The sequence below is a fragment of the Rattus norvegicus genome, chromosome 18 (genome assembly GCF_021556685.1).
Source record: "Rattus norvegicus strain SHRSP/BbbUtx chromosome 18, alternate assembly SHRSP_T2T, whole genome shotgun sequence".
Lineage (NCBI taxonomy): Eukaryota > Metazoa > Chordata > Mammalia > Rodentia > Muridae > Rattus > Rattus norvegicus.
Window position 1 is genome coordinate 70,543,950 of NC_141551.1, and position 27,874 is coordinate 70,571,823.

At 48.4% G+C, this 27,874-nt stretch overlaps 1 protein-coding gene across 1 annotated transcript; it reads right to left on the reverse strand.

The window, feature by feature from the left end:
• Positions 1–1,232: 1,232 nt before the first annotated feature.
• Lipg (lipase G, endothelial type) lies at positions 1,233–22,482 on the reverse strand. The gene is given in 10 exon segments (NM_001012741.2): positions 1,233–1,334; positions 3,217–3,321; positions 5,545–5,763; positions 6,756–6,876; positions 7,515–7,757; positions 8,683–8,904; positions 15,088–15,199; positions 16,405–16,584; positions 18,205–18,392; positions 22,111–22,482. Coding segments are annotated over 9 exon segments (1,482 nt in total). The 5' UTR covers positions 22,208–22,482; the 3' UTR covers positions 1,233–1,334; positions 3,217–3,221.
• Positions 22,483–27,874: the final 5,392 nt, after the last annotated feature.

Here is a 27,874-nt window from a genome sequence, read left to right on the forward strand (position 1 = left end):
GTGGGAAATGGCTGCAGACATCTTCATGGAGTTACTGAAAGGATTTCATGAACTTGGCCTCCAGGAAACCTTGCCGGGTCCTTAGCTTGCCCCCCCTCCCACCACCACCTTGATACGTCGTCTAGGCAGGTGGCTGGACTTCCCTAAGCCTTGATTTCGTAGAACAAGAATAATGGCTGCCTTGCTCCCTGTACTCTAATTAGGTTGCACACATGCAAGCTGTCTAAAAGCTACAAAAGGGTGTCTCGGGCATCACGTGTATGAGTTCACATGAAGCTCTAGACTAGGGGGGCTTCCCTCCAGGAGTTTAATAGATAAGGCACTGATATAAACAAAAACTATGTTGTGGAAGGAAGAGCACTGTAGCAAACACCAAGTCAGCTCTGTCCAGCAAGTATGCAGAACTCATGCCATACTGTGTAACTCCCTAACCAGCGAAGACTTTGCTCCACCACTGCGGCCAGCAGGCTTGATTTTCTGCTTGCCATTCTGCTAGTGATCAAGGACGGCCCTCAGAGGAAACGGTACAGAAAAGCCTCAGAGCCCAAGTTCACTCAGCCTGTAGCCCTCGCCTTGATCCCATCTTTCTTTAACTAACACAGGCACACCCAGGGGCCCGTGAACTTGAGAGACTACAGGGATCTTGATCTCATTGGCTCCGAATGCCAAAGTTGAGTCATGTGTCTGCTGCCTGGTGCTAATTAGTTGAAATGCCCAATAAATGTTGGTTCAGCCGAAGTATGAATAAAAGGAAAAGGAAATGCCAACGATGTGAACTTCAGAAGGTGTGGTGAAATAAGCAGGACCCATCAGTACCTCGTCGGGGAGGGCAGCAGTCCCAGCCTGATCTACGGTCCCCTCTCTAGGGAACAGGTATGCCACAATGGCATGAGACAGCTCCTGAGGCAAAGACTTGTCACTAAGGTTCAACAAGGCCAAGCAGCTGCCAACCTTCCACACAGAACCTGTCTTCCCTGATGCTGGACCAAGCCAGCACCCACCTAGCAACAGTGAGAGCAGCCCAGAGTGTACAGGGGCTGTGGGCATTCCAGTGCTCACACAGCAACCCGGACTCGGCTTCCTGAGGTGGCAACAGAGGTTTGCAGTTAGAATCATCAGCAGGAGCTTCGACAGTGCACAGGCCTCTCTGGGAGAAGTCCCGGATGTTAGGGGAGACAGGATAAGCCCAGCGAGCAAGCTCCTCCTGGGGCTCAAGGCTGAGGTCTTCCATCCAGTGGGTCTTCAGCAGTAACGTTCCTCCATGTATATGGACAGTAGGGTGTGGGTGTGGACATCAGGACTTCTTGGGCCCTCAGGCCAGCTCCACAAAGGGACTAGAAGGAACCGTGTGAATCCAATGTTAGGTCACTCACCAGCAAGTGGACAAACCAAGGTACATCTACCAAGATTTGAACAAGAGCTAGTGTTCTGCTATGGACAGGCTAATTTATTGACTTGGCCTTAGGAAGATAAAAAAGGTCCCCCTCCCCCTCCATGAGAAACACGCATAGGCTGTCCAGGCTGCTAGGTGCACATGGTATAGAGTTGATCCATTTATGTGCTTTGGACCACACACACACACACACACACACACACACACACACACACACACACACAAAGGGAATTATCAAACTTCTCTATCTACAAGACTCCACTGTGGCAGGAAGGGAATAAGGCTGAATCAAGAGATCTGAATTCTATTCTCAACTACAGGAAGTCTCTGAGCTTTAGTCTCCTTATTGGTGAACAAGTTCATGTCAGGAGAGAGAAAGCTGATGGCAATGCATGTGACCAAAGACACCAGGACTTCCTAGTGCTCCTTCACTGCTTGGGTTCCTGTTGTTTTCTGGGTCTTGGAGAGGAAAGAAAGGGCTGACTTGTTTCCCAAAAAGAAAAAAGCCTGAGCCAACTTGTGCATAAGCTGGAGCATTCTAGAACAGAAACGGTAAGGGATCGAACCTTATCCCTTACATAAGTCCTTGTACGGTTTACTGTCTATCAATTAAATTAACATATACAGAAGCACTTTGAAAGAGGAAAAATTAAATACAAACAAAAAAGGATTGAGGTAAGGAAAGGAGCCTGCACCAGGCTGCACCCCTTAATGGGGGATGGGGTCAGTCTTCAGACCCCACAAGTCTGTAACTGCTAAGTGCAGGGTCTGCTGATAATCCTTTACAGAAGTGTGGCTACCTTTACAGAAGCCACATCAGCTGGGGGTGCGGTCAGGCCCACTGGGTTGGCAGATGGCCAATCACAGGGGATCCCTGAGCATGGCTTAACTAAGAACTGGTACCTAAACAGAGGCCGGTGCTTCATCCGAGCAGGTGAAAGCCCTCTACCGAAATGAGCAGGCTTTAAGTATAAAAAACCCATCACACACCAGGCAATCTTGGGGGGAGATACTGCCTCTCCCCATGCCTCGGTTCCCTCAATGTCCACAGAGACATGAACACCTGCCTCCTGAGGTAGTCAATAAAATTAAACCATTCTGTAAGTCACTGGAGGCCACATGCTGTGTGTCCAACATTCCACTGCAGGATTAGCATCCAGTGCTCCCCCGAAGGCAAGGGGCAGGAAGCGCAAGTGGCTAGAGAGAGAGCCTCCCTCCTCTCCAGAGGGTGTTCTGACTTAGATGGCATAAGACAGGCTCCATGGAAGATCCCATTACCATACACTACGACATGGACTTTCCTCCCCCTGAGGTCATGTGGTTCCACGCCAAGCAACGTGATGCTACGCAGGAGAGGCTCTCCATGTCACTTGACTCTACACGCAAGCATTTGTATAACTCAAATTGGGCAAGAATTAGGACACTGACATGAGCTCATACCAACCTGGGTTCCAGGAAATCTTATAAATGGGGTATATCTTGCCTTCTCACCCTACCACCTACTCCAGCCTAGTGGCAGAGAGGCTAGGAAACCAGACTTCTCCCCAGCCCTGCTCGCCACAGAAAGTACCACCCTACAAGGAGGGGTATGGACACCGGTGCTGGGGGTAGGGGGTTAACTACATGTACAGTGAGCACAGAGAGAATAAGACAGAGGGAGGGGCAGAGAGACAGACACACTCCCCTGAGGCCTCATGGTTTGGCTTCGGTGTTTGTGTTTGTCTCTCACCCTCCACCACATGAGTTTTTTTGTTTTTTGTTTTTTTTTTAAAGAGAGTCCATCGGTGGCCATGGGCAAGTGGAGCATAGGAAGTGCTAGTTACCTGGTTTAGTTTTTCACTCTACAGTCATTCTGACACTTGTAAAACCACAGCTCCTGGCCAGGGGAGATGCTATTCTTCATAGGGTCTTGAACGCAAAATGCCACTCTAAGAGAAAAGAGAAGCGACTGTTGTTAGACAGAACTCTAGACAGTGCTTTCCGGATTCAGCATATACGGGAAAGAGACTTTCAGTGTGCTGCGTCCACTCCAGAGTCTTCAGAGCGGCCCATCAATCCCTGCTCCAGGACCACCCATCGCCCCTGCAGGACTGCCCACCCATTACACAGGACTGCCCATCACTGCCGCAGGACTGAAACTGCTCTAGGGTTTTGAAATGAATGGTCAGTCTTCCCACCATACTTGAGGTCCCTCCGGGACAGTGCTATGAACTATCCACTGACGGGAGCCTTTGGAACTCAACTCCACACCAAAAGCAAAGGTCTGGACTGGAGAGATTACTCAACAGTTAAGAGCACAAGCTGCTCCGTGAAGACAGGTTTCTGTCTTTGGCATCCAGGTCAAGTGGCTCATAGCCACCTGTCACTCCAGCCCCAGAGAATCCAATGTCGTCTTGTGAACTTTGTGAGTACCCACGCTCATGTGCACACACCTACACACACATGCATACAATTTAAAATTTAAATTTTAACTCTTAGAAAACGTGTTCAGCACACGGACAGCCCAAAGCATCAGAAGGAATCAAAAGCCTAATAATCCTCGTTTCACAATAGTCTGTGGCTGCACCACAACAGTAGCCTTGGCAGTGTGATTACCACACTGATGACCAGCACGATTGGTCATTTCATCCTGGTGCTGAGACAGGGGGAAAAAAAGACATACTCTAGACCTTTCCTGGGGAGTTTAAGCACCTCTGGGCCTACGTGCTTATAAACTTATAAAAGAGGATAGCTTATCTCACGCAGGATCAGAAAATGTGAGTTAATACACTGCCCAAAAGACCCGTCCCCATCTCACAGAATGGCAACAGTGTCCCACTGTGGGCGAGGAAGCAAAAGAGGGAAGTTGTGACTAGAGACAAGATAGAAAACGGATCCAACCGCTCTGGAGAGCTAATTATCGATAAACTACATCTAAGGTTACTGGATAAATTCCACAGACATCTGAATGCTTAAGAGCAATGTATAAAACAGTAGGTCCAATCCTGGAAAACTTAGGTGCCTCTGAAACAACTCTACATGCTGCTAATGGGTAGAAACAGAAGTAGTAATGGGCGTAAAAATATAAAGGGAGGAAACACCTTACCGTTAGTTAACGTAAAATTTCCCTTTCCCTCTGGTTTAAAAGAAGGGAGGACATGAGCAGAGGAAGGATACAGAATTGACTCCAGTGTTTCTGTGACAGATACCTGAACATAATTTGGGAAATTGCTTGCATTTATTAAGTCTCGATAGTGAGTGTTTACTATGTCTGAAACGTTTTATTATAATAGTTGTGTTTCTGCTACGGCGCCCGTCAGCACAGGCTGCACGTAAGAGTGTGGGGGAGTAGGACAGGTACAGATATGCAGGATACAGGCTGGGTACTCATCACTCCCCACTCAAAACATCGCCAATCCAGGTCCCTACTCTAGACATGCTAAGGAAGGACTCACTCCCCTTGCTGCCAGCATGGCCAAGGACAATAGACACAGAAAGAATTGTGGAGACAATGTCAGAGGAAAGACAAAAAAGAGACAGGCAGCTTCCTCCAACCCAAAGCCAGTGACAGGTGGTCACTTATGCTGAGGGAAGAAAACGGCTCTCTCTGCTTCCTCTGCTGAGGAAGCTCTCTGGGGCTTCACTGCCTTCGAGCCCTCCTTGGCAGAGTTAGGGCGCAGTGACAAGAGTTGACATATAAAGATCTGGTATAGTGTTCAAAGAAATGAGACGTGGTCAGCCAACACAGCATAGAGCTCTCCGCTAGTGGAAACTACAACCCCAACTGGGACTTGGAGGCTCTTAAGGAGACACAACAATGTTCTGAAAAGTGAGGTCTGGATCGGAAGGTTCCATAGGAGATGTCACATGTGGACCCAGTTGCTCCAATCTGCCCCTCAATGCAGCACACCCAGAGAGCCCTGTCCAGGGAAAGTCCACCTCCTCAAGGCTGGCACAGGACTTGGCATACAGAACGAGTCCTGAACTCCAGGGCCCTTGCCCATCCCCCTCCCTCCTGAGGGCTGTGATCAGGACATAAGACGTATAACAGTTTGTTTCCAGAAGCCCTTATCTGGGAGTCATAGTCCTTGCACAGTTAGCTGAGGTTTCTCTGGCAAAGAGAGCCCAAGTGCTCTCCTCACCCACAGACCAACAAGGGCAGGAACACTTACTTTCGCTGGGTTTCCCCAGACTTGACACGGATTCGTCGGATGTGCAGCTCCCTCGAGGGGCTGCTGGGTTGTGACAGGTAGCTACGAAACTCATTCCACAGGTTGTACCAGGAACTGGATACTCCCTCCCAGGTAAGTCTGATCTTGAAGAGATCACCCAAGTACTCCTCAGTGTAGACCAGGAAGGTGTTTGTGGCATTCAGCTCAATCTTCTCCACGCTGCAAGGTGAGGGCGAGGCTTATCTCACTCCCCTCCCCCATGTGGGAAACTGCCCACCTCACACCCTCCATGTCCCCACTCCACCGGACCATGCACCATGACATGACCATGAAGCTGAGTTGTGCTCCACAGGACAAATAACTCTGCCCAAAGAGCCCGACTTCTTATCAAAACCATTCCTGAGCAGCTCTCTCCCTTTGTGCCACTAACTCCTAAGAGACAGTACCAAGGAAGGGCAGAAAAGAGAAAATGCTAAGTCACCTCCCTGATGCAAGCATGCTGTCCCTCAGCTCAGAGGCTACAGTCTCACTTTCTCCCTCCCTTCCGCCTCCTCCTCTCCCAGTTTGCATGGGCTGCCTTGCCACATCAAGCTAGCAATCGTAGATGGTCTAACCTTGTCTTCCAGCAGGGCTGGAACCTTACAAGTATGACCCTAGTGGCCTTCCTTCCTTTCTTATTCCTTACGATTCGCTCGATGACCAGGTCCCACTGTATTTTCAGGCTGGTCAGGAACTCCCAAGTTTCCTGCCACAGCCTTGCTGGGATTACGGGCTGCACGGCCACACCTGGCTCTGAGATTCCTTCACAATGCCAACACCCCTTGGCAGGGGGACGCTTTGCACGTGGTGGGAATTGAACCAATCTCTACAGTCGTCTACGCAGTCCTCCCACAGATGATCACCACAGAAGACCCAGGGATGATATTACAGAGTTCAAACCCCTAAAGCCTCCGCTCGGATGTCAGGCGTGGCCTCAGATGAAGCTCCAGCAGTTTCTCACACAGCTGAATCATCTCAGGCGCTTCCCTCCCTGAAGCCCTCTGAGTCAAGGACTTGAAGGAGAACACACAGTAGAAGAGAGGAAAGAGAAGACACAGATGCCAGCTAGAACCGCCCCCACTCCTCCCCCAGGCAAGCTGGCTTGACTCTCCTGCCCGTCTCAACCTCAGGCTAAGTCGTGAATCAGAGTTGCCCGGAACGCTCACACTTACATCTCCAAGGGCAGGTTCTGGGAGTCTGCGTTGCTACCATACAGGGTAATGTAGAGGTCGGGCTGGATGTCTCCGCTGTTCTTGTAAGAGAACATGTGAACTTTCAGCTGATAATGGTAAACTGCAGAGACAAGAACGGAGGCCTCGGTGAGCCTTGCTTGCATCACGAGAGTCAGACGGCACACTGACTTTTAGAGACAAACATCCTGCTGGCCCAGGCTAGTCTCAGCCTGGCTCCGGTCTCGCTCTATCTAAAAGCATAAGAAATCACTGAAGAGGTAACCTGACCTTGGCGGGCAGCTGCACAAAGACTCGGAGTGATTTCTTTTCTACTGTGTGACACTGGACCAAGGACAGAAGTATAAGCCTCTCCGAGTCTCAAGGTCTTCCTGTATTAAGGGCTGTTTTGCAAACCATTGTAAAGAGGTTTATAAAAGTAGAAAACATTGCTTCAACCATCTGTGTGCGTTGTTTCACAGCTACGGAACGTGAACGTGCTTTAAAAAACTAAACGCAGGGTAGAACTTCAAGATATTGATACAGATGATTATGGGGTAGTGGTGTCACGAAAGGGTCCTAGCCCTGGGTTTCCAAGGAGCCACTCTACTAGGGCATGCATAACATGATCTGATTTGCAATAACTGGCTACAGCTAAGTAGACCACAGCCTCCCTGGGCTGCAGCTACACGTTCTGCTTTGCGGGAAAATATAAAGGAAGAGAAAGGCTAAGGGGCACTTGGGAGCCGGAAGGTGAGTTACCTCTGAAAGGCATGCCCGCCCGGGTTTTTAAATACATCTTGCTATTCCTCTTCTTTCTCATTTTCTTAGCATTGTAGCCAATGTTGTTACAACGGTTCTTCCTGCAGCTGAGACAAATGCCCCTTTTGAAGCGGTTGGGGTCCGTGCACTGGAAAGCGAAGCTCGGCTTGTCCTGATTCACCAGAGAATCGACAAAGAGGTGTACGGCTCGCTCGTGCTCACATTTCACCATCTCTGAGATTGCTGAGGAAACACAGGACAGAGGACACAGGGGATGAGCCATTTCTGGGTGATTCCACCGCTCAGTAATCAATACACACACACTCAGCGGTCTGTGACTCTTAGCACAGGCTCAATGGTATTCCAAGCTCCTAGTAAGAGGCAGAGGGATTGAAGACCACTCCAACCGTGTAACTGTCCACTCCATGAGAGAAGGCCACAGCATTGACTCCAAGAAATAGAGAGAAGAGAGTTCACACACTGAGAGTGATCTGGATCCCACAGGACCCGTATTTTGAAGGGATGGACATCAACAGGAGGCTGTCCACCAGGAGCGGTGGCACATGCCTTTATTCCCAACACTCCAAGGTGGAAGACAGGAAAGCCTCTGCGAGTTCGAAGCCAGCCTGTTCTACATAGCAAGCTCCAGTACAACAGAGACTACATAGAGACCCTGTCTCAAAAAAACAAAACAAAACAAAACATTAAAACAGAAAGGAGGGGGATGAGGAGAGGGGGGAAGGGGAAGAAGAGGAGGAGGAAAATCGAGTGTCAAAGGGCAACCATGTGGTAGAGTCACTGAGCTCTAACAGCTGTCTGAATAGAAATACTAGACATAAATGCTGGGCATGGTGGCACATATCTTTAACTCAGAAGGCAGTGGGAGGCAAATCTCTGTAAGTTTGGATCCAGCCTGGTCTACATATCAAGTTCCAGGCCAGCCAGGGCTACATAGTAAAACCCTGTCTCAAGCAAAAAAAGAAAATTAATCAGTATCGACTGTGATTTGGAAGCGGGTGAATGCTGTTAACAGGCAAGCGATGTGCCTCACCACTGTGGAAAGAGACAGGAGTGATCAATTGAACTCCGCTAGCTCCACTCACAGCTTGGGCTGACTCACACGATGGACAGAGCGGATCAAACACGAGACAGATGCGTACGAACTCACTTCCATACGCGAAAGATCCCATGACATCGTTGAATCCGCAGCCGGGCTGGAAGTCACCACCATTGGGATAGATGTCAATGTGACCCACGGGCATCCGAATCCCAATGCTCAAGCCAAAAGACAGCGTGTAGGTATGCAGGACATCCACAAAGTCCGCATCGTCCGGGGACAGCCTCCTGTTGATGTCCACCCCTTCAAACATGGGTCCGGCGGGATCCAATCCTGCAGCAGAGAAGGCCAAAGCGAACTTGGTCAGAAGCATCAAGGCGTTGAGCCTTGACGTAGAGCCCGAGGATGCTGAGTGGAGATGCTCTCTAAGCCCAGTAGCCAAATCCTAATGTAGCTGGCCTGGAACAAAAAATAGAAGCCCTTAGGTGGTTGATGGAGATGCTAGCACCAGAATTAAGTCCTAGAATCATAGAACCAGCTTTTCTTCCCTGAAGCCCCCACATGTCCCAGTGCCTCAGTCAACCTGCTACACTAACCACAAGGTTTACTTCAGCTCTGGAGGAGCACGGGGAGTAAAAACTAGCACCGGTCTAGAACACGCTCAGCTCCTGGCCCAAGCCATCCATCCATCCCAGTCATCTGGCTCTAGGCACCTCCCACAGCAGAACTCTCTCTGCCCCAGATTGGTTGGCTCCTACTTTGACTCATTTCTCCCCCTTCCTTTATGGTCAGGGCCCAGGCCCAGGTTTGGATGATCAGAACAAAAGCATCTCTAAAACGCACCACAGTGAGAGACTAAAAGCCAGGGCCTCGGTATGCCTCTTGTTTTGCAGCCACAGTAAAAACAAGACTCTTCACCTCCCCACCTTCCGTGTTGAACATGAAAGATGCTCTACTCGGGAAGCCGTTTCTCCCACTCTGGGCTGCTCAGATCATATGAGGAAACTTGCTGAAAAGATTCTACCATGTAGCTCTCAAACAAACAAACAAACAACACTAGAAAGACACTATCCAAGCAAACGGTCATCAGCACAAAGGTGCATCAGGAGGGAACTGGTCAAGTGCACACAACAGGGTGAGACTTGAAACTGTCTTCTCATTCTGAGCTATACAAACACAGCAACATTGTTTAAAAGAAAGGGAGAGGGGTTGGGGATTTAGCTCAGTGGTAGAGCGCTTGCCTAGCAAGCGCAAGGCCCTGAGTTCAGTCCCCAGCTCCGAAAAAAAGAGAAGGAAAAAAAAAGAAAAAGAAAGGGAGCCCCCTCCCCAAAGCATAAATGTAGAATTTCTGGGTTCCTGGTCCCCAGAGAGTTCAATGGGGAGGGTTGGCATAAATTGGCTCTCCAGATGACCCTGAAGTCATGGCTTGTGGTCCAGACACTGAGAATTTTCCCTATTCTTCAGGACCATACATGAAGTGGGACCTCGGGCCTCAATTTATATATAGCACGTGTAGAAAAATTTAAGAGCTTAAGAACGTGTCTGTGTTCTTTTTTTTAATTATTTATTAATTATTTTATAAGTACACTGTTGCTGTCTTCAGACACACCGGAAGAGGGCATCGGATCCCCTTACAGATGGTTGTGAGCCACCATGTGGTTGCTGGGATTTGAACTCAGGGCCTCTGGAAGAGCAGTCAGTGCTCTTAACCACTGAGCCATCTCTCCAACCCCGTCTGTGTTCTTTATTATCAGGCTGTGATCATATACGAGCTGGATTTGTCCCAACCAGAAAGCTGGTTGCTCCATGGATGAAAGGAAAGTGTGGAGAGAATTAAGCAGTGAAATACATGGGTCCTATTTCATCCTGAACAATGTTGGACCCCAGGAAGTGCTTCTGTCACTGAGAAAACATTTTGTTGATTTCAGAAATTTTTGATTATGGCGCTTGTGGGTAGGAGAACTAGCAGCATCTACTGAGGACAGGCCAGAGATACAGATAAACATCCTACTGTGTGCCACATGGCCCTGACACACACACACACACGCACATGCACACACACACACACACACACACACACACACACACACACACACACACACACACAATCTCCAGGAGCCCCACAGAAAAGCACTTCCCACACTGAGAGACCCTAGTCTAGAGATACCAAGGCCTGGAGGTAATAAGGCCAAAATCTGTGTCATTTGTTTTGTGTTGTTTATTTAGACAAGAGCCTGGGGAGCTGGCAGAATGCTAATCAGTGCCACATGCAGCAGCCCCCATGCCTGAAAGCAGGCCCTTCCCTCTACCCTCTCTGCAGCGGGGAACTGGCCTCTGTCCAGTTGCACGCCCCACACTCTTGTAGAACTCACTATGTAAACCTCACTGGTCCTGAACTCTCGGAGATCTACCTGTTTCTGCTGGGATTAGAGCGAGCGTCACAGCACCCAGCAAATCCACGTCTTAGAGAGAGGCAATAGGCAATGGAACCGCGTTCCCCAGATCCAGTACAAGGAAATGTCGAGTTCACAGGGATGCGCATGAGAGGGTAACTTTAGGACAAGGACTCCTTGCTCACAGAAACATGTGGAGGCTAAAACCAGAAAGTTAGAGACATTTGGATGATTTTATGGGTGACCACGGCAGAAAGGGGTCCCAGGCAACTTAGGGCTCAACCCTAGCCCAGGACCAAAAGAAAGATGGTGTGAAAGTGTGTCCTTTCCAGGATAGTCCACAATGTCCTGTTTGATAGGCTGCAAGGCCACAGAATGACACAGAAGCTTCTCCCTGCCTCTCACCATGTGCACCGAAGGGGAAAAGAAAGAAGAGGAACATTATGCTTTGCAACCAATACAAGAGAGGGGCTCTTTGCTTGGTGCAAACAAAGGTCCCCACCAGACAGGCAACTCCATAGAAACGAAGCTGGGCTGGAGGAATGCCGACAGCTGAGGGGGCCTCACAGGCCAGTGTGGGGCCTTCACCTACCCAGACTGAGGCAGCTCCCTGCTCGGACTGTGTGACACACATCCCTGGCCCACGAGCCAAGGCAGAAAGTGACATGATCTATTTTTTATTATATATTTTAATCTATACTTTTAGATAGTCGCTAAGGGCAGGCCCTGCAATCTAGTAACCTGGCCTGAATCCCAGATCGACTACTTAATATTGTGCAAGATATTGGGCTCATTGTTTAATCATCCGGTCTTCCTTCCCCCATCTGTGAAAGCTGCAAGGTTACTGTGTGGCTTGGAGATAACATGGAGGAAGTACCATACATTTGAGGATCGGATGTTAAACAGCGCCTATCCTATAGCCTTCCCAGGAGTCATACATACCTCAGTCATACCCTTAAAGGAATCTACCTGCTTGGTTCTTGCTGATTCAGTTAGGAATGCATGACCTCTCCCCTCCCCACCACAGATTGCTGTCTGAAGCTGGGGAAGGTTAAACTCCTGCAAAACCACACCCTCAAGCCAGGCAAGCCTGGGACTCAAATCTCTTATAGGCCCCGAGCTACCTGTGGTCTCTGCACGGTGGTATCACTGCCCCGAGAACCACACACAAGCTGTGGTCGTCTCCAACCTCTTAGCGCTCAGGACTACATGAGAAGAGACAAGACAGGCTACCCCCATCAGATACCTACACCAGTATGTGGCACGAGACTGGACAGAGGCCAGGTCCCTGCTCCACAGAGAGGTTGGAGGGAAGGGCCTGCTCCGGGGACAAGGGCTGCTGCATGTGGCACTGATGAACACCCTGCCAGCTCCCCAGCTGGTCACAGACAGGAGGCCCTCTCCTCAGCTGCCACCACCCAAACAAGCAAAAAGCTGAACGGAAAAGCTCTCTTGCTGGCCCTATCTCTCCTCAGACTAGGAACCTGGAAAAACAAAAGCCTTGGTTTGTCCTTCCTACCAAGGACACACTTGGCCTTGATCCTGGTAGAGACTACACGTGTGCACAGTTTGTCCCCGGCTGGAACACTGGAGAATGGCCACACAATCACAGCCTCCTTTGGACAGTTCAAGCCCCGATACACTACAAGTCAGGAAGAAGAGCTCTCGAGGTATGCTGGATGGAATCACTGGCTCTAAAGGAGTTTGTAAGCATGTCTATGTGTGTACCCATTAGATGCTGTGTGTGCCCCTACTAGACTGTGTGTGTATCTATTAATCGGTATGTGTGCACACCCGCTAGACTCTGTATCTTTTAGACTCTGTGTGTGCAACTATTAGACTCTGTGTGTACCTATTAGTCTGTGTGTGCACACCTGTTAGACTCTGTGTGTACCTACTAATCTCTGTGTGCATTAGATCCTGTGTGCACCTACTAATCTCCGTGTGCACACCTGTTAGACTCCTTTCCACTTGCATACTGTCTTAAACTGAAAGAACTACAGGGAAAGCTGGTCATACCTTTTCTTCTAGGTGCCCTCTGTGACTTAAATGTATTCTCCCTACAAAATTCACAGACAGAAAAAGAAATCCCAAATCCATGGTAATTTGGAGGTGAGATGTTTGAGAGCCAATTAGCATCAGGAAAAAAGTCATCAGGGTAAGGTTCCCAACCTGATTCTGTTGGAGCTTCTAAAAATAACTTATTTTCATTTTATTTTATGTGCAATGATGGGAGGATGTCAGATCCCTTGGAACTGGAATTACGGTTCTGGAGACAGTCGTGAGCTGCATGTGGGTTGCTAGGAATTGAATCTGGGTCCTTTGGAAGAATAGACAGTACTCTTTTTTTTTTTTTTTTGGTTCTTTTTTTCGGAGCTGGGGACCGAACCCAGGGCCTTGCGCTTCCTAGGTAAGCGCTCTACCACTGAGCTAAATCCCCAGCCCCCTAGACAATACTCTTAACCACTGAGCCATCTCCCCAACCCTGATTCTCATGGTCTTATAAGAGAAAGAATGACCTATATAAGCACAAGTGTTCTGGTTAATCATGAGATACCGTCTGCCATGTAATCATGCAGCAAACAGATGCCAGGGAGAAAAAAAAAAAACCTCCTATTATAAGTCATCTAGTCTGTGCCATTCAGTTATAGCAACAGAAAGCAATCTAAGACTTTATCCTTAGTACATTAGAGATGAGAAGGGAGCTAGGGATAAATACCTGTAAATGAGTGCTGGAAGGAGAAAGAGGGTCAGGGCAACAGATTCACCAACGTTAGTGTAAAGGAAGCTCTCTTGTGTACCTGACAGACGGCCCTCCAAAAACTGCATAAAGGATCTTTGACATTCTCCCTAATTGGCAAATAATTTAGTCCAAATTCAAGCATTAAAAGTTCAATTTTCACTAGACTATGCGGGGAGGGTGGCAATGGGGGGAGGTTTGGGAGGGGAACACCCATAAGGAAGGGGAGGGGGGAGGGTGATGTCTGTCCGGAAACCGGGAAAGGGAATAACACTTGAAATGTATATAAGAAATACTCAAGATAATAATAATAAAAAAAAAAAGAACATTAATAACGGGGTTGGGGATTTAGCTCAGTGGTAGAGCACTTGCCTAGCAAGCACAAGGCCCTGGGTTCGGTCCCCAGCTCCGGAAAAAAAAAAAAAAAAGAAAAAAGAAAAAAAAAAGAACATTAATAACAACCTGTAAATACACAGAGTGGAATCTTAAAAAAAAAAAAAAAAAAAAAAAGTTCAATTTTCAATACAGGGGGAAAAAAAACATTTTCTATTGAGTACCTGGATACCAGTATCAGAAAAGTCTCTTTAATTACCAAATTCAAGCACTCGTACTGCACAGGTAACTGTCACTGATAAAGAAACAACCTTAACCCTGGAAAGGAGGTGTCAGAGGCAGGACTCAGAGTAGACTCTGCCACTCGCGCCCTTTCTCAACTCTCTGGAATCTCAAGGGTGGAAACCAAAGCCCAACACTCAGAAGCTTGGAAGCCAGGGAGGGCCCTTTGGCGCCTGCTCTGGAGTTCTTAGCTATTTGGCCCTGAGCAAGTTTTCTCACCTCTGCCTGTCTCCTCTCCTCCTGGACTAGACCAGTGGTTTCCAAACTATGTTCCCTATTATCAGAGACCTTGGTATTTCCCTACCTTGAATTTCTCCCAAGAAGGAGAAAGTCAGAAAGGCATGGCTAATACAGCCCATATATACATGTGGAAGGGCACAGCTAACACAACTCATATATATATATATATATATATATATATATATATATATATATGTATATATATGTATATATATATACACACTTACATACATATATACACATATATGCATACATATATACATATATTCATATACACACATATATAATATATACAGATAAACATACTTATACATATGCATACATATACGCATAAACAAATATACACATATATACATACATATACACATAAACATACTTATGCATATACATACATATACACATATACATATATATACATACACACACACATATATATACCTATACATACACACACATATATACATATATACACACATACACACACATATATATACATATACACACATATATGGTGGAAGCAGATCTTACCAGTGATCCTGCCCACTGTTCCCTTCACAAAGTTGCCAGCGTATCCAGCCACGTGTGCTCCCAGGCTGTAGCCAATCAAGTGAACATCCCCAAGAGAAAACTCTCCCTTCTCCTGCAGAAAATCATCAAAGAGTATGAGCTAAAGAGGGAGGGTAATCCTGAGGCTCCAGGATTACCAACAATTAAACAAGCCCATCGTGAGAAAGAAGGGCTGTAGGAGTCATAGGCATAGGACTCCCTGCATCACCAGTGTTGCAGCATGCAATGTGGATGGTCCACCAGGGAGGGGCAGAGGGTTCTAAAGGCCTCAGTGTGGCTCTTGAAATGCCAAGGGGGTGGGATGGAAGATGTGACTATGGGCGAGAGGCCTGACCTTTCCTCTGCAAGCAAAGAACGGTTTCCTTCCTTTGGGGCAGAATTTGGAGGACACATCATCAGTGTAGAGGTAAAAGACACCATACCTACTGCCGACCAAAGTGCCAGCCATGACTGCAGTGAACTTCGTCCTGCCTGTATCCTCGGGATTTGACCGCTACTCTACCTCCAAGAGCTTTTGATTCCTCATCTTAAGCTACCTGAGGGACAACATATTGGAGCTCAGGTATCCATCTCTGACCTGTGGCTCAGAAAACACTCTCTAAAGTTTGTAGAGCAAAGAAATACTGCTTGAAAATCTTATCCAGGATGCTGCCAGGACTCATAAGATTCCCAGGTGAGAGGAGAGCCAGGCAGGAAATGCTCAACCCCTGTTAAGTCTACCAGTCTCAGGCAAGCAGTTAGCTTATAAAAAGTAAGTCAAGACCTCAAGATCTGTTTATTTAGCTCAGTGGTAGAGCGCTTGCCTAGGAAGCGCAAGGCCCTGGGTTTGGTCCCCAGCTCCGAGAAAAAGAACCAAAAGAAAAAGATCTGTTTGCACATGCTATTTCAAACAATACAGTGGCTGCTCTATTTGAAGCAGCCTTCTTGCCATCCCACAGCAGTCACCCTCTAAAGGGAAGAGCATCTTTCTTTGGCTCCTTCAGATTGAGAGCCGGCCCAAGCTCCTGGCCACTCTCAACCACCCTAAGATCAGGAGCTCATCTCCCTCTCCCGCAAGGCAATTTTTTCAAATAGCAAATAAAGTAACAGAAGAATCCAGAGATCTATCAATAATTAAAAGTCCCCGATGTGGGCTTTGAAGCAGTTCACGAGGTGCTTTCATTTAGCAAACTGTAATGCCAGAGATTTCGATCTCCCTCGAAGTTCACAGTAACAGCATGTGCTCTGTTTCCTAAGGAAAAATGTTGTGGGAGGCGCCTCCCTTTCATCTCCGCTTACCTGCAGCCAGTTTAGCATCCCAGCCACTCTCCGTCCCACCACTCTGGTGTTACTGACGGCATCTATGTACAGCTGGTGAGCCAGGGGCAGCCAGTCAACCACCACTACGTTCGCCTCTTTCTCTCTCGTCTGCAGGGCTGACACGAGTTTATGCAGCCAGCTTTCAAACATGCCACTCATCTGCCAAGAGAACACAACGATTATCTTCCTTTTAACTCTTCCTTCTGGATCTCATTAACCCCATGATCCTCTCCCCATCCTCCACATAGGCTGCTGAGGAAATGAGGATTCGAACGTGTGCAAGTCAGCCGGAGGCAGAAAGGCTTGAAGCTTCTCCCCACCCCACCCCCGCTCCCCACCAATGCTCTGCATGGCTCCAGTTTCCCACCAAAATGCTCACAGCCCCTGTGCTGTGCTCTACTGTCTTGCGCTCTCTTACACGGGTATTGGTAGTGAGTGAATAATGGTGTGGCGTTAGTCTGAATCCCTCTATCTGTCAGGCAAGTGGCCTGGTCCATCCTTCAAGGAGCTGGAGAAGGTTGCCTTGGAGAATGAGCTCCCCCTCCCACACCCACCCCGAGATGCAGGGAGGCACTGTCACTTATGCAAACACCAAGTTAACAAATGATCCCTTCCCATAACCCATCTCTGCCATCCTCTTGACCCCAGAGTAAGGAAAACCCACCCCTGGAATTCCAAATTAGAACTCAGAACACATTTTCCCACAGAAGCAGCACTATACAGGGTGACTAGAAGCACACGTACATTATCAAATAGATTTTTTTTTTCCCTGTGCTTAGCCTGGGAACCCAAACACTATTTACAACTTCCTTGTATGGGGAACTACCATTCCTGGTTCCAAACACATTACAAAAGAACTTTCTGGAATGCTCTCCCTCCGTAAGCTCCAGGCAGTTAGTATTTGCATTTTTGACAGGAGGACCTTAGAGAAATTCAAGTGTGAGATTCCACCCGTGTCCCGAGGGATGAAGACGGACAGACAGACAGATCCTCAGTCTTCTTTTCATTCACTTTAGGAAAGAAGACTCCTAGCATCCCAACTCCCAAGCCAACTGCTGACAGTGGATCTAAAGACCCAGCAAGAATGTAACGGATATGAATTTCTCATGATTAAGCGGAAGAACGTCCCCTCCCAATTAGTCCAGGCAGAAACCTGTTCACTTAATAGCACCATTTTCCTACAGACTGTCATTATATGAATGAACAAATCCCTCGCTGGCCAAGAGTTTCTGAAGCCGAGTGTTAAAGCCCTTTTTTGTGGAAGTTTGTCATGGGCCTTTCAATGGGAATTGCTCAGCTAGGGCACATAAAGAGACCAGTGCCTTTAAACGGGGCCTTCTCTATGCAAACAGGAGGGCAGCATGCCAACAGAAGCCAGCCAACCAGGCCAGCTGGGCCCTCCAATTCTCTGAGCCAGTTACTTGCTTCAGTTCGGCTCTGCTCTTGGAGTAGGAAGGGCCCCCTCCAGGCGGTGGTTGGCCAACGTAATTAAGCATAATTAGAGCCCCTTCATAGCTAGAGGAGTTGGGCTGCTGGCCTCAAGAGAACCGCTTTCTGAAAGCCCACTGCATGCCTGCCCTAAATGCCACCCTGCCGAGCCCAGATTACCCCCTCTGAGAAGTACCCATTACATTCTTCACAGCTGTCTGAAATACAAGCAGCCCACAAGGAAAGGGGGGAGAGGATTTGGGATCTGCGAGCAGCACTATTCTTTTTAATTGACCAAAACAAAAGGAATCAAATCTTCTAGAAAGCTGCAGAGCCCCCTCCTGGGCTCACCGTCCATCCATGAATGATGAAGAAGGTTTTGGCTGTCATGTTGAAGCCACAGTTTTCTAAGAGTTTGCTGTCACCAAGGGAGAGATTACACCCTTCGTGCTCTGGGTCCTTAGAAGTGCGGATGTTAAAAGTCACCGAGGGTTTGGTGGTAATGGTAACTGGTACTCCGGTGGGTTTATGGTGCTCATCTGGGAAGAAAGAACAGGGTGATTGGAGTAGTGAGATCGAGTTCAATCCTGAGCAAATTCCTTTTCATTTGGGTTTTACTTCCCCCCCCCCCCCCGGAGCTGGAGACCGAACCCAGGGCCTTGTGCTTGCTAGGCAAGCGCTCTACCACTGAGCTAAATCCCCAACCCCTTGGGTTTTACTTTTTACACCTACTGAGTGTTTCCTCTTCGCCTCCTAAGGGACTCTGAAATTATCATAAATCTGATATCCCAACTATCTTCAGTGAGTATTAATTAGTCATTTGAACTAAATTCTGTGGCTCAGAAGTAGCTATCTTTCTTACTTTTCTTTATTTTTTCCCTACCAAACTGATTTTCCCTCCCTTCCCTCCCTCAAATTCCTACCTTTGGAGTGTGGGTTCTCTTTTCCTGAAATCCTTAGGGCCAGGTGAGTCAAGAATTTAGAAATTTTCAGATTAAAAAAAAATGTTTATGGCCAGGCACGATGGTATGTGTCTGTAATACCAGCACCCCAGAGGCAGGACTGGGTGGGGGCAGGATGACTGTGTATTCTAGGCTAGCAGGAGCTAGAGAGAGAGTTCCAGGTCCCTTGGAATCTGTCCTCATCCAATATTCTCTCTCTCTCTCTCTCTCTCTCTCTCTCTCTCTCTCTCTCTCTCTCTCTCTCTCTCTCTGGCCTGTTGGCTCACACCTGTTCAAATTACTTCATAATGACTAATCTCAGTACTTGGGAGGCTAAAGCAAAAGGATTACTAGTTTGAAACCAACATGAGCAGCACAGTGAAATCCAGTCAGCCAGGGATTTATGTGGCAAAACTGGGGGAGGGAGAGGGGTTGGCAAGGAGTGACAGCGACATCAAGGGAGGAGGCAAGCATTGAGAAACATACTGCATATTGCAGGGCAGCCCCAGTAGAGTCTGAGGTATCCCCCATGGATCAAGTGTACTAACACTTTTCTGCAGAGAAACATAGGACAACTCACACTCTAGAGAGAAAAAATACAAAGACCACAAGTAGCTCTCTCTCGGGGTTTGCTGCCACAGGACCTGAGAGCATATCAGGTTCTTGCCATACAAGTTCCCAGGTTCCAAGTTTTGAGAGGTTTGGGATTATATTGATCCACTGTACAAAGGGCTTTCCCTGACATTCCCATTGCGATCTAACACTTACTTCAAAGACCTTACACATTCTCAGGGCTCTCTGCAGGAGCAACAGGCACCAGTTTGTTACTCCAATAGCAGAAGCCACGGGAAAATGCCTCAGAGCAGCAAAGCTGCCCCTTCCAGCTCTCTGTCACATACACTGCTGTCCTTTCCTGCTCCCAGGACGTGGCACCGACGGCCACGTGACACTATCACTTAAGACAGTCACTAACTGGCCCACACTGTGGCTCCTCCATCCACCCTAGTAAACCTCTCTTGATAGTGGATTAGGAAAGAAGAGTGTACTCAGCTGTTACCCAGAAATCTCAGGGAGATATCAAATGAGCATCCCGGAGCCTAATTTCACCAAGAGTTAAGAAACGGAAGGATGAGGCAGTTCTTTTTTTTTTTTTTTTTTTTTTTTTCTTTTTCTTTTTTTTTCCGGAGCTGGGGACCAAACCCAGGGCCTTGCGCTTGCTAGGCAAGCGCTCTACCACTAAGCTAAATCCCCAACCCGATGAGCCAGTTCTTATATGTAGCACAAGACTGTCGTCCCAGCTACTTTGAGGCTGAGGGCAGGATGACAGCAAGACCGGAGACCTGCCTGAGGTACAGAGTGAACGGAAGGCAAATCTGAACGATTTAGCCAGTCCTGGTTTCCAATTCTTAAAAAATAACAAGCACTCATAGTTAGTTGTAAGGGACCAGGGGTGCAGCTCTGTAGCACAGGGTGTTTGGTACATGCAAGGCCACGGATTTAATCTCCAGAATCTCAATGATACACAAGGGAAACAGTAATGAAACTCAAGACAGTCAACAGCCTGCCTGGCGTGCACAAGACACTGAGTTTGAGGCTCAGCACCACACAAACCAGGTGTGGTGGCACATGCTTGTGAGTTTGAGGCCAGCCAGGGCTACATGAGACATTGTCCCCCCACCCCCACCCCCATCCCTAAGGGAAAAACAAAACAGGGAAGAGGGCAGAGAAACGATAGCCATGGAGACACAAGGCGCTGGGGACATATGCCAGACGAAAGAGGGACGAAATCCAAAAAAGCACAGCTAAAGACACATGACCCGAACACGGGTTCACCGTCATGAAATTAAAGCCCCAACTGGCAGAAATTTGAGCTACCAATTCTGTCCTCCAACCTGGATAACCATTCTCACAGAGAGCAGATGGGGTAGCTTAGGGAAAAGGGGGAGCTGTTGGCCTCCCAAGAGAGCTGAAGCTAACCCCAAACATAGACAAGGAGGACCACCCTGATTCCTGGCTTGCTCTGACCTCACCCCACTGCAATCCAGCTTGGTTCCTACAACTTAAGGACTGGTCATTTTGGCTTCTGGGCCTTCGTGGTGGTTCTTCACCCAGATGACCCTCTCGGTTTCTTGCTCAGGGGTCAAGTTCTAGATAAGGTTCTCCCTGACCGCTCATGGTAAAATGTACGCCCCCCCACCCGCTAACCCCCAACCTGATGGCAGCACTTTAAACCTCCCTCAGCTTTGCTTCCCTCCCTCACTCCTGAATAGCTTTTGCCTACATTAGTTTGAAAGGCTGAGATTAGATCCCACAAGGATAGGGACTGCCATCTATTCTGTTCCTTGCTGTCTTCCTCCCACCATCAACAGTCTCTGGTACTGGGATGCAGGGATAACTTTTCAAAGGAATGGCACCATCCCCCTAGTCAGAACCACCGAACACAGAAAGTTGAAAGAACTTCAGATGCCACCTACCTCAAGTCACCCTTCATGCTAACACTAGCTAGGAGAAGCTACCTTCCCCCCCCCGCCCCCCAGCCCCTTCCAAATTAAGCTCCCAGGTACCGATAAACTAACGTGGACTCCTAGCTCCTGGCTCTATATCTGCAGATTAACTGAAATGATAGGTCTTGGCTTGGGTGCTCTGGGGCCCTGCACTGACACTGGCTCTGGATGACCCCGCCCTCACTCCGCCCGCCCGCCCTTGCAGGTTGCCTCCGGTCCAAGAGTTCTATACCGAACCAAAGAAGCCAAGAGCAAGACGCTAGAAGAATGGGGGAGAGGGGAGAGGAAGGACGATTTATTCCGGGAGGATGTCACAGACCAGGTGTTCTCTACAAGCCATTATTCATCTGAGACTCTCCACGCCACCTCCACCGTAACTTCCAAAACACCTAAGCGCTGATGAAGGGGGGCAGGGGGAGAGGCACCGGAAGTTAGAGCGCTTTCTAAGAATCCTCTAGCCTCACCAACCTCCAAAGACAAGACACGGTTTAAAACATGATATAATTTAAGCGCGGCTAGAAGGCAGCTCAGCTAGCCGGACTGCGCTATCAATGGGATGGGAAGGAAGCAAAGAGAGGGCTCCAGCCCACGCACTCTGCTCGCCCGCAGCCTCCAGGACGGCTTGCTAACGGATGCTCTTCTCCGAAAGGCCAGGGCAAGTGGCCTCCGAGACCGAGGAGGAGAACACAGACAATGCAGTGGGGAAGGATTTCGTTGGGATGTAGAAGCACTGACGAAGGGTCCGCAGGACGGTAAGGGCCCAGCGCAGAAAAGAAGTGAGAAGAATAATAATAAAAATAAATGCACATTACCTCGCAGCGACCCCTGGGGACGTAAGGTTGTGAGACTTCCCGCCGGGAAGCAACAATAGAGGCTCCAGAAGCCGAGCAGGAAAACCGGGTCTCGCATCCTTCCCCGCCACGCCCCCTCCTCTCAAGCAGGTTTTTTTTGGTTTGGGGTTTTGTTTTGTTTTGAAGCCACTAAAACCTCCTGAGCCTAGAAGTGGACAGGCCGGGTCCCGGCCAGAAGGTGATGGGGTGGGCAGCGGGAGCAGAAGTTACAACCTGGAAGGTTGGTAGCGCTGCGAGCGGCGAGGGGGAAAGGGAGCGGGTGGAGGGACACGCTGCCCAGCTCGACCTGTCCTCGCCCGGACCTGCAGCGAAGCCGGGACTCGCCGCTGTCACACCGCGAACTCCAGGAGAGGTACTTTTTAAAAGTATTCTAGTCATCTGACCCATCGCCAGATGGATATTTGCATAATTTATTCCCGTCTCGGGACTCTGATTGGTCACACCTTCACTGACGCCCGAACCGAGAACTCCCCAAAGTTTGAATGAAAGTACCACACACCCCACCACGTGGACGCCCGCAGGGATAAACTAGCGACACTGCGGTCCCGCTGCACGGGCTGCTGAGTCGCTAGCCTCCCCGGCTTCCCTTCCTATCCGTGAACCCTCAGATCCTCCACTTGCTCCTGGATCCAGCAAAGGGATAGTTCTCCAAAATGGTACTCCCTCTGGAGAAGAGACCCCCGGAGACAAGATGGGGGAGCCAGCAGTGCTGGGGTGGTCCCTCCGCACCCAGAACTGAGGGTGGGGATGGGGGAAAGCCACCTAGTCGTTCGCTCCATCTTTCTCTAGAACAGCTTTGGCCCCAGGTGCTAGCAGCATGATGGCAGATCCAGGAGCTGTGGACTGGGGTCTGCATTTTAGGGTTACACATACCCCACCTCAAAGACCTCGTTTCATTACTAGCTGCCACACTCGGGACAAGCCTCCCGACGTGTACAAGGCCATTCCCTCACCCCTTAATGTAAGGGGATAACAGTTCCTGAGGCTTAGGGATCGTGAGCTAATTGGCTCGCTCGCCTAGGAGAGCGCTTAAGGCGGGTAGGCGCTCTGTTGTCTCTGGGGAGTACCACACGCAGGTGAACCCAGAAAGGGTCTAAGACATGTGTCCCAACCTCTCCCAGCTTCCCGGTGTGTGAAATGAAGCATCCTCCTGTCAAGTTTCCATCCTTTCCTCCCTCTTTAATCTGGATCCTGTATCTAGGGGCCACAAACGGACGAAACTGTAATCCGGAGTCTGTACAGAGTTCCTGAGTCTGGGGCGGTGACCGAGGCAATGCACCTCCCAGCCAGTGGAGACCCTGAGCGCCCGGCCAACTGGAATCCGCGCCGCCTCGGGGCTGCGCGTCACCATCCACTCTTAACAGCTAGGGAAAACTGCTTCACTGGCCACACCCTAGACGGAGAACCCCTCCAGTAGCCCCGCAACCCTTCCTCCCTAGAGTGAGCGTTCCAGCTGGAGGGACCCGTGTGAAAAAAAAAAGAAAAAAAAAAAAAAAAAAAAAAAAAAACCGGCCCTAGCGAGTAAGTCCTGTTCCGTGACTCTGGCTGCCAGACAGCACACTTCGTGGCTCATGTGAGCTGTCACCGATTAACAAGAAGTAGATTGGCTTTATCTTTTGAGAGTAAGATTCAGTGTGATCGATTTGTGGGAAGGTTGATATCACCTCCAGTGTCCCTCCCACTGGCCCTTTCCCTTGGCAAACTAAGAGCACAAGGCAGGTGTCACCTGCACTTAACAGATAGAAACCGGCACCAGACTGGCTGCTTCTTTGGAGGAAGTCTCCGTCTGTCTTTACTGCCCTAGGTTGGCCTTGGCCAACTGTCCTCTAGATAGGAGCCTTTGGCAAGCTTTACTAGCTGAATCTTTATAGCCAAAATCAAGGGCTAGCCTGTGGTTGATAAATAAATAAATAGGTAGGTTTTGTTTTCATTAGTTGGGGACAACCACGGTGAAAGGATAGCAGGAGCGCAGAAATCTCCCAGCAGCCTTCTCCAAGCCCCCTTTCTCTTTCTGCATTTCGGCCATTGTCTCGAGCAGTATGCAGGGTGTGTCTTGGAGACCTTTGTCACAGAAGAGACCACGAGGGAGGAGTAGGTATCCCTGCTTATTTTGCCCGGTGAGACAAACAAACAACAAAAACAAAAAGGTTCAGCAAAAAAAAAATTTTTTTAATTGAAAAGGCTGTGAAACCTTTAACGTTTCGTCGCTAGTTGTTTAGAGCGCCCACCGGTGTCCGCATGTTAAAACACAATGTGAGATGTTAAAACACAATGTGAGACGTTTCAAAGGACCTACTGAGGTTACAACCACGGCATTAGAGTGCACAGTATCAGTTGTCGTTCGTTCCTCATACATTTCAGGGGAGTTTTCAGCTGAACTAGTCTCATTAGGAACTTCCGTTGGGCTCCAGCCACGATTACAAGAGTTACCATGGTAAAGGATTCTAGACATTTACTTGGGGCAGCCAGCGTCTGAAGACCTTTCTTGTGGTAAAGAAATGAATCCCCTCGTATTCTAAGACCCATCTTCCAAAGCAGGCACTAACGCCAGCCTCCCTCACATGGGTACCCAAGTGCACCTAATGAACAGACTAAACCAGTGAGGTTCGCATCATTCCTTCGTGCCGGTTGGTTAGAGCGCCCTCCTGTGTCTCCACATTAAAACAACGGGAGACGTTTCAAAGTTCGAAAGGCGGTTACAATCAAGGTATCCATAAAGAGCCAGTTCTACTTACCTGATGCAGCGTGGAGAGTCGCCAGTAGATGAGTGTGCAGAGAACTCTGGGCTTGCCACCTTCAAGCTGAGCCCTTCAAGCTGGGTTGCTCTGCTCTGAGGGTTCCAAATGCTACTCAGTGCCCCAGTAGTATCCAGAGCCGTTTACATTACTTACAACAAAGAAAATGACTCAACTGGTGTTTGTGGAGCAGCTACTTAGAGACAGAGGGACTCAGAGTGGTCCAGACGCCATCCTTGCCTCCTATAGCTACAATCTTGATCTATAGGTGCCCAGAAATTTCCATTACAGCTGTATTAATTAACTCCGGTATTAGCCCCGAAAACAGCTTGATTTTTTTTTTTTTTTTTTTTTTTTTTTTTTTTTTTTTTTTTTTTTTGCTGTTCTACAAGTCCGGGATGAGTAAAGCAACATTTTCCAGTTCTACTGAAAGCCCTTTATAGCCCTCAGTGTGTACTTACATAGCATAGAGAGCCCTAGTGTCTCTTCTACCAACCATCCTAATCCCACAATAGATCCTACCCTAGAGACCTCAACAAAACAGCCACCTCCCAAAGGCCCTATCCCCTAAAACCGTCACACCGGGGGCTTCAACATATGAATGGGGGGAGCATGATTTAGTACAAAGAGTCGTGTATATAATCTTACATTTATTTTCTAGTAGCCATATTATAAAAGTAAAAAAGAAACACACGAAATTTGGGGGTTTTTTTTCTTTTTTTTTTTTTTTTCGGAGCTGGGGATCGAACCCAGGGCCTTGCGCTTCCTAGGCAAGCGCTCTACCACTGAGCTAAATCCCCAACCCCCCGAAATTTGTTTTAGCAATATATTTTATTCCAGTACACCCAAAATATTATTTCAAAATTGTTTCAAGGGCTGGAGAGAGCACTCAGTCAGTCACTGCCTACCTTGGAAATATGAGAACGCAGGTTCAATCGCTAGCACCTCCCTAAAAGTTGGATCGTGCAGTGTGAACATGCGATCCCAGTAGTGGGGAGGTGAACACAGGAGAATCTCTGGGACTCTCACTCTCTGGTCAAATCAGCAGCTCTGAGTTCAGTGAGAAACTCCTATCTCAGAATATAAAGAACAATAGAGGAGAACACCTGACGCTGACATCTGATGTTCCCACCATGCACACATACGCACATGTGTGCACACATACGCACACACACACTATTTCAACATGGTGCCAATATGAAAATCATTAATGAAACATTAAAAACTCTTCTTTTGAAATACAGGCTAGCCATGCTTCAAGCGCTCAACAGTTAATGTCTCCCGTGTTAGATAGTACAGTTCTATGCTATCAAAACTAAACCCAATCTTAGAGATTCGCCAAGTATGCCATCTCCCTTTACAGATAGAGAGTGGAATGGACAGCAAGCCAGAATTGCTAGGTGAAGAGGCAGAGGTGGACCCAGGCATGGTAATCCCTGTACTTAGAAAGCTGAGGCAAGAGGAGCCTTCGTTCAAGGCTAGCCTGGGATACATAGTAAATTTCAAGGCAGCCTGAGCTCCATAGGAAGGCACCATCTTACAAATAAAGAGAAGAGAGAAAGGAGGAAAAGGTGGTAGTGAGCCAGGGCAAGCAGACTTTGCAGAAAACCTGGAGCAAAGCTATACCATTGGCTTGTAACAAAGAAAATTGCCTGGAGAAACGGCTCAGAGGCCAAGAGCACTGACTGTTCAGAGAACCTGGGGTTCAATTCCCAGCATCCACATGGGAGATCACAGCTGGCTGTAACTCCAGCTCTAGGGATCCTACACTCTCACACAGACACCCATGCAGGCAAAACACTGATGAAATGAAAAGAAACTAAAAGAAAAAGAAAGCTCACAAACATGACCCCATCGAATATTATACACTTAGCATTGTGCTAGAGGCTGTAAGACGCTCGAACGCGATAACAATCTGTGTGGCTTACTCGGAGTTCAGAGAAAAACTCACGCACAAGGAGCTGGTAGGAAAGACCATGGGTGAAGCCAAGGCTCTCAGAGACCTTGATAGATGGGCTTATTCCCCACCTCCTGGCTGGGCTCTTCCTACATTATTTATTGCCTGCAGAATTTGGAATGCGAGCGCTAAAGCTAGGTCGGGAGACTGGCATTCGAGCGATAAACAGCTTGGCACTCCCCCTCCACAAAGTAAGGCCACAAGCTTCCAACCACTGAGGTTCCATCAGCAACAACACTTTGTAAAGAAATGAACTGGTAAACTGGCTCGAGAAGATCCAGTGCCCGACCCCAGGGTGTTTACATAGACTAAATGTGGAAAAACTGAGTAAAGCAAGCTGAGTCTGAGTCTGGCTTTTTTTTTTTTTTTTTTTTTTTAAACAGCACTATTTCTCAGGAGCATTCGTTTACTTGCAGCCATCGTATGATCTCAGCTTTGAGATCAGGAACCTTACTGTAGTCGACAACCCCTGTACGAAAGACCTCAAGGGTAGCATCATCCCATCTCATGTCACGTCACGCCACATACGTCACGTCACACGTCACGTTGCGTCACGACCCTCCTTTCTCTGCTTCTTTTCGCTCGGTCTTTTCTGTTTCTCTGTACCCAGCTCAGTGCTAGCACTTTGGTCCGCAAAACTCACTTCCGTTTGTAACTATGCATCATTTGTCTGGCTACTTGAGTAATGCCCATCCCCCTCCTGGGAGAAGTTGCACGAAAGCAGCAGTTGGGTTTGGTTCTGCTTCTGATTTCCACAGATTCCCAACACAAAGCCTGACACACGAAGAGAGCTCATTTAATATTCGCTGAATGATTCTGCAAATGAAATATATTGTGAGTCTCCAAGACAGGAAGAGATTATTCAGCCTCGGCTAAATTGATTTGAGCGCTCGCCCCATGAAGGATTTATTGAGGGGTCAGAATTCTCCAGGAACAGAGTCTGAAAAGCATTGTGTCAGGGACTGCACGGAAATGAAATCCCAATCCTATTTGCTGGATGATCCCAGAGGGCTACGCAGAGGCAGCTGTGGGT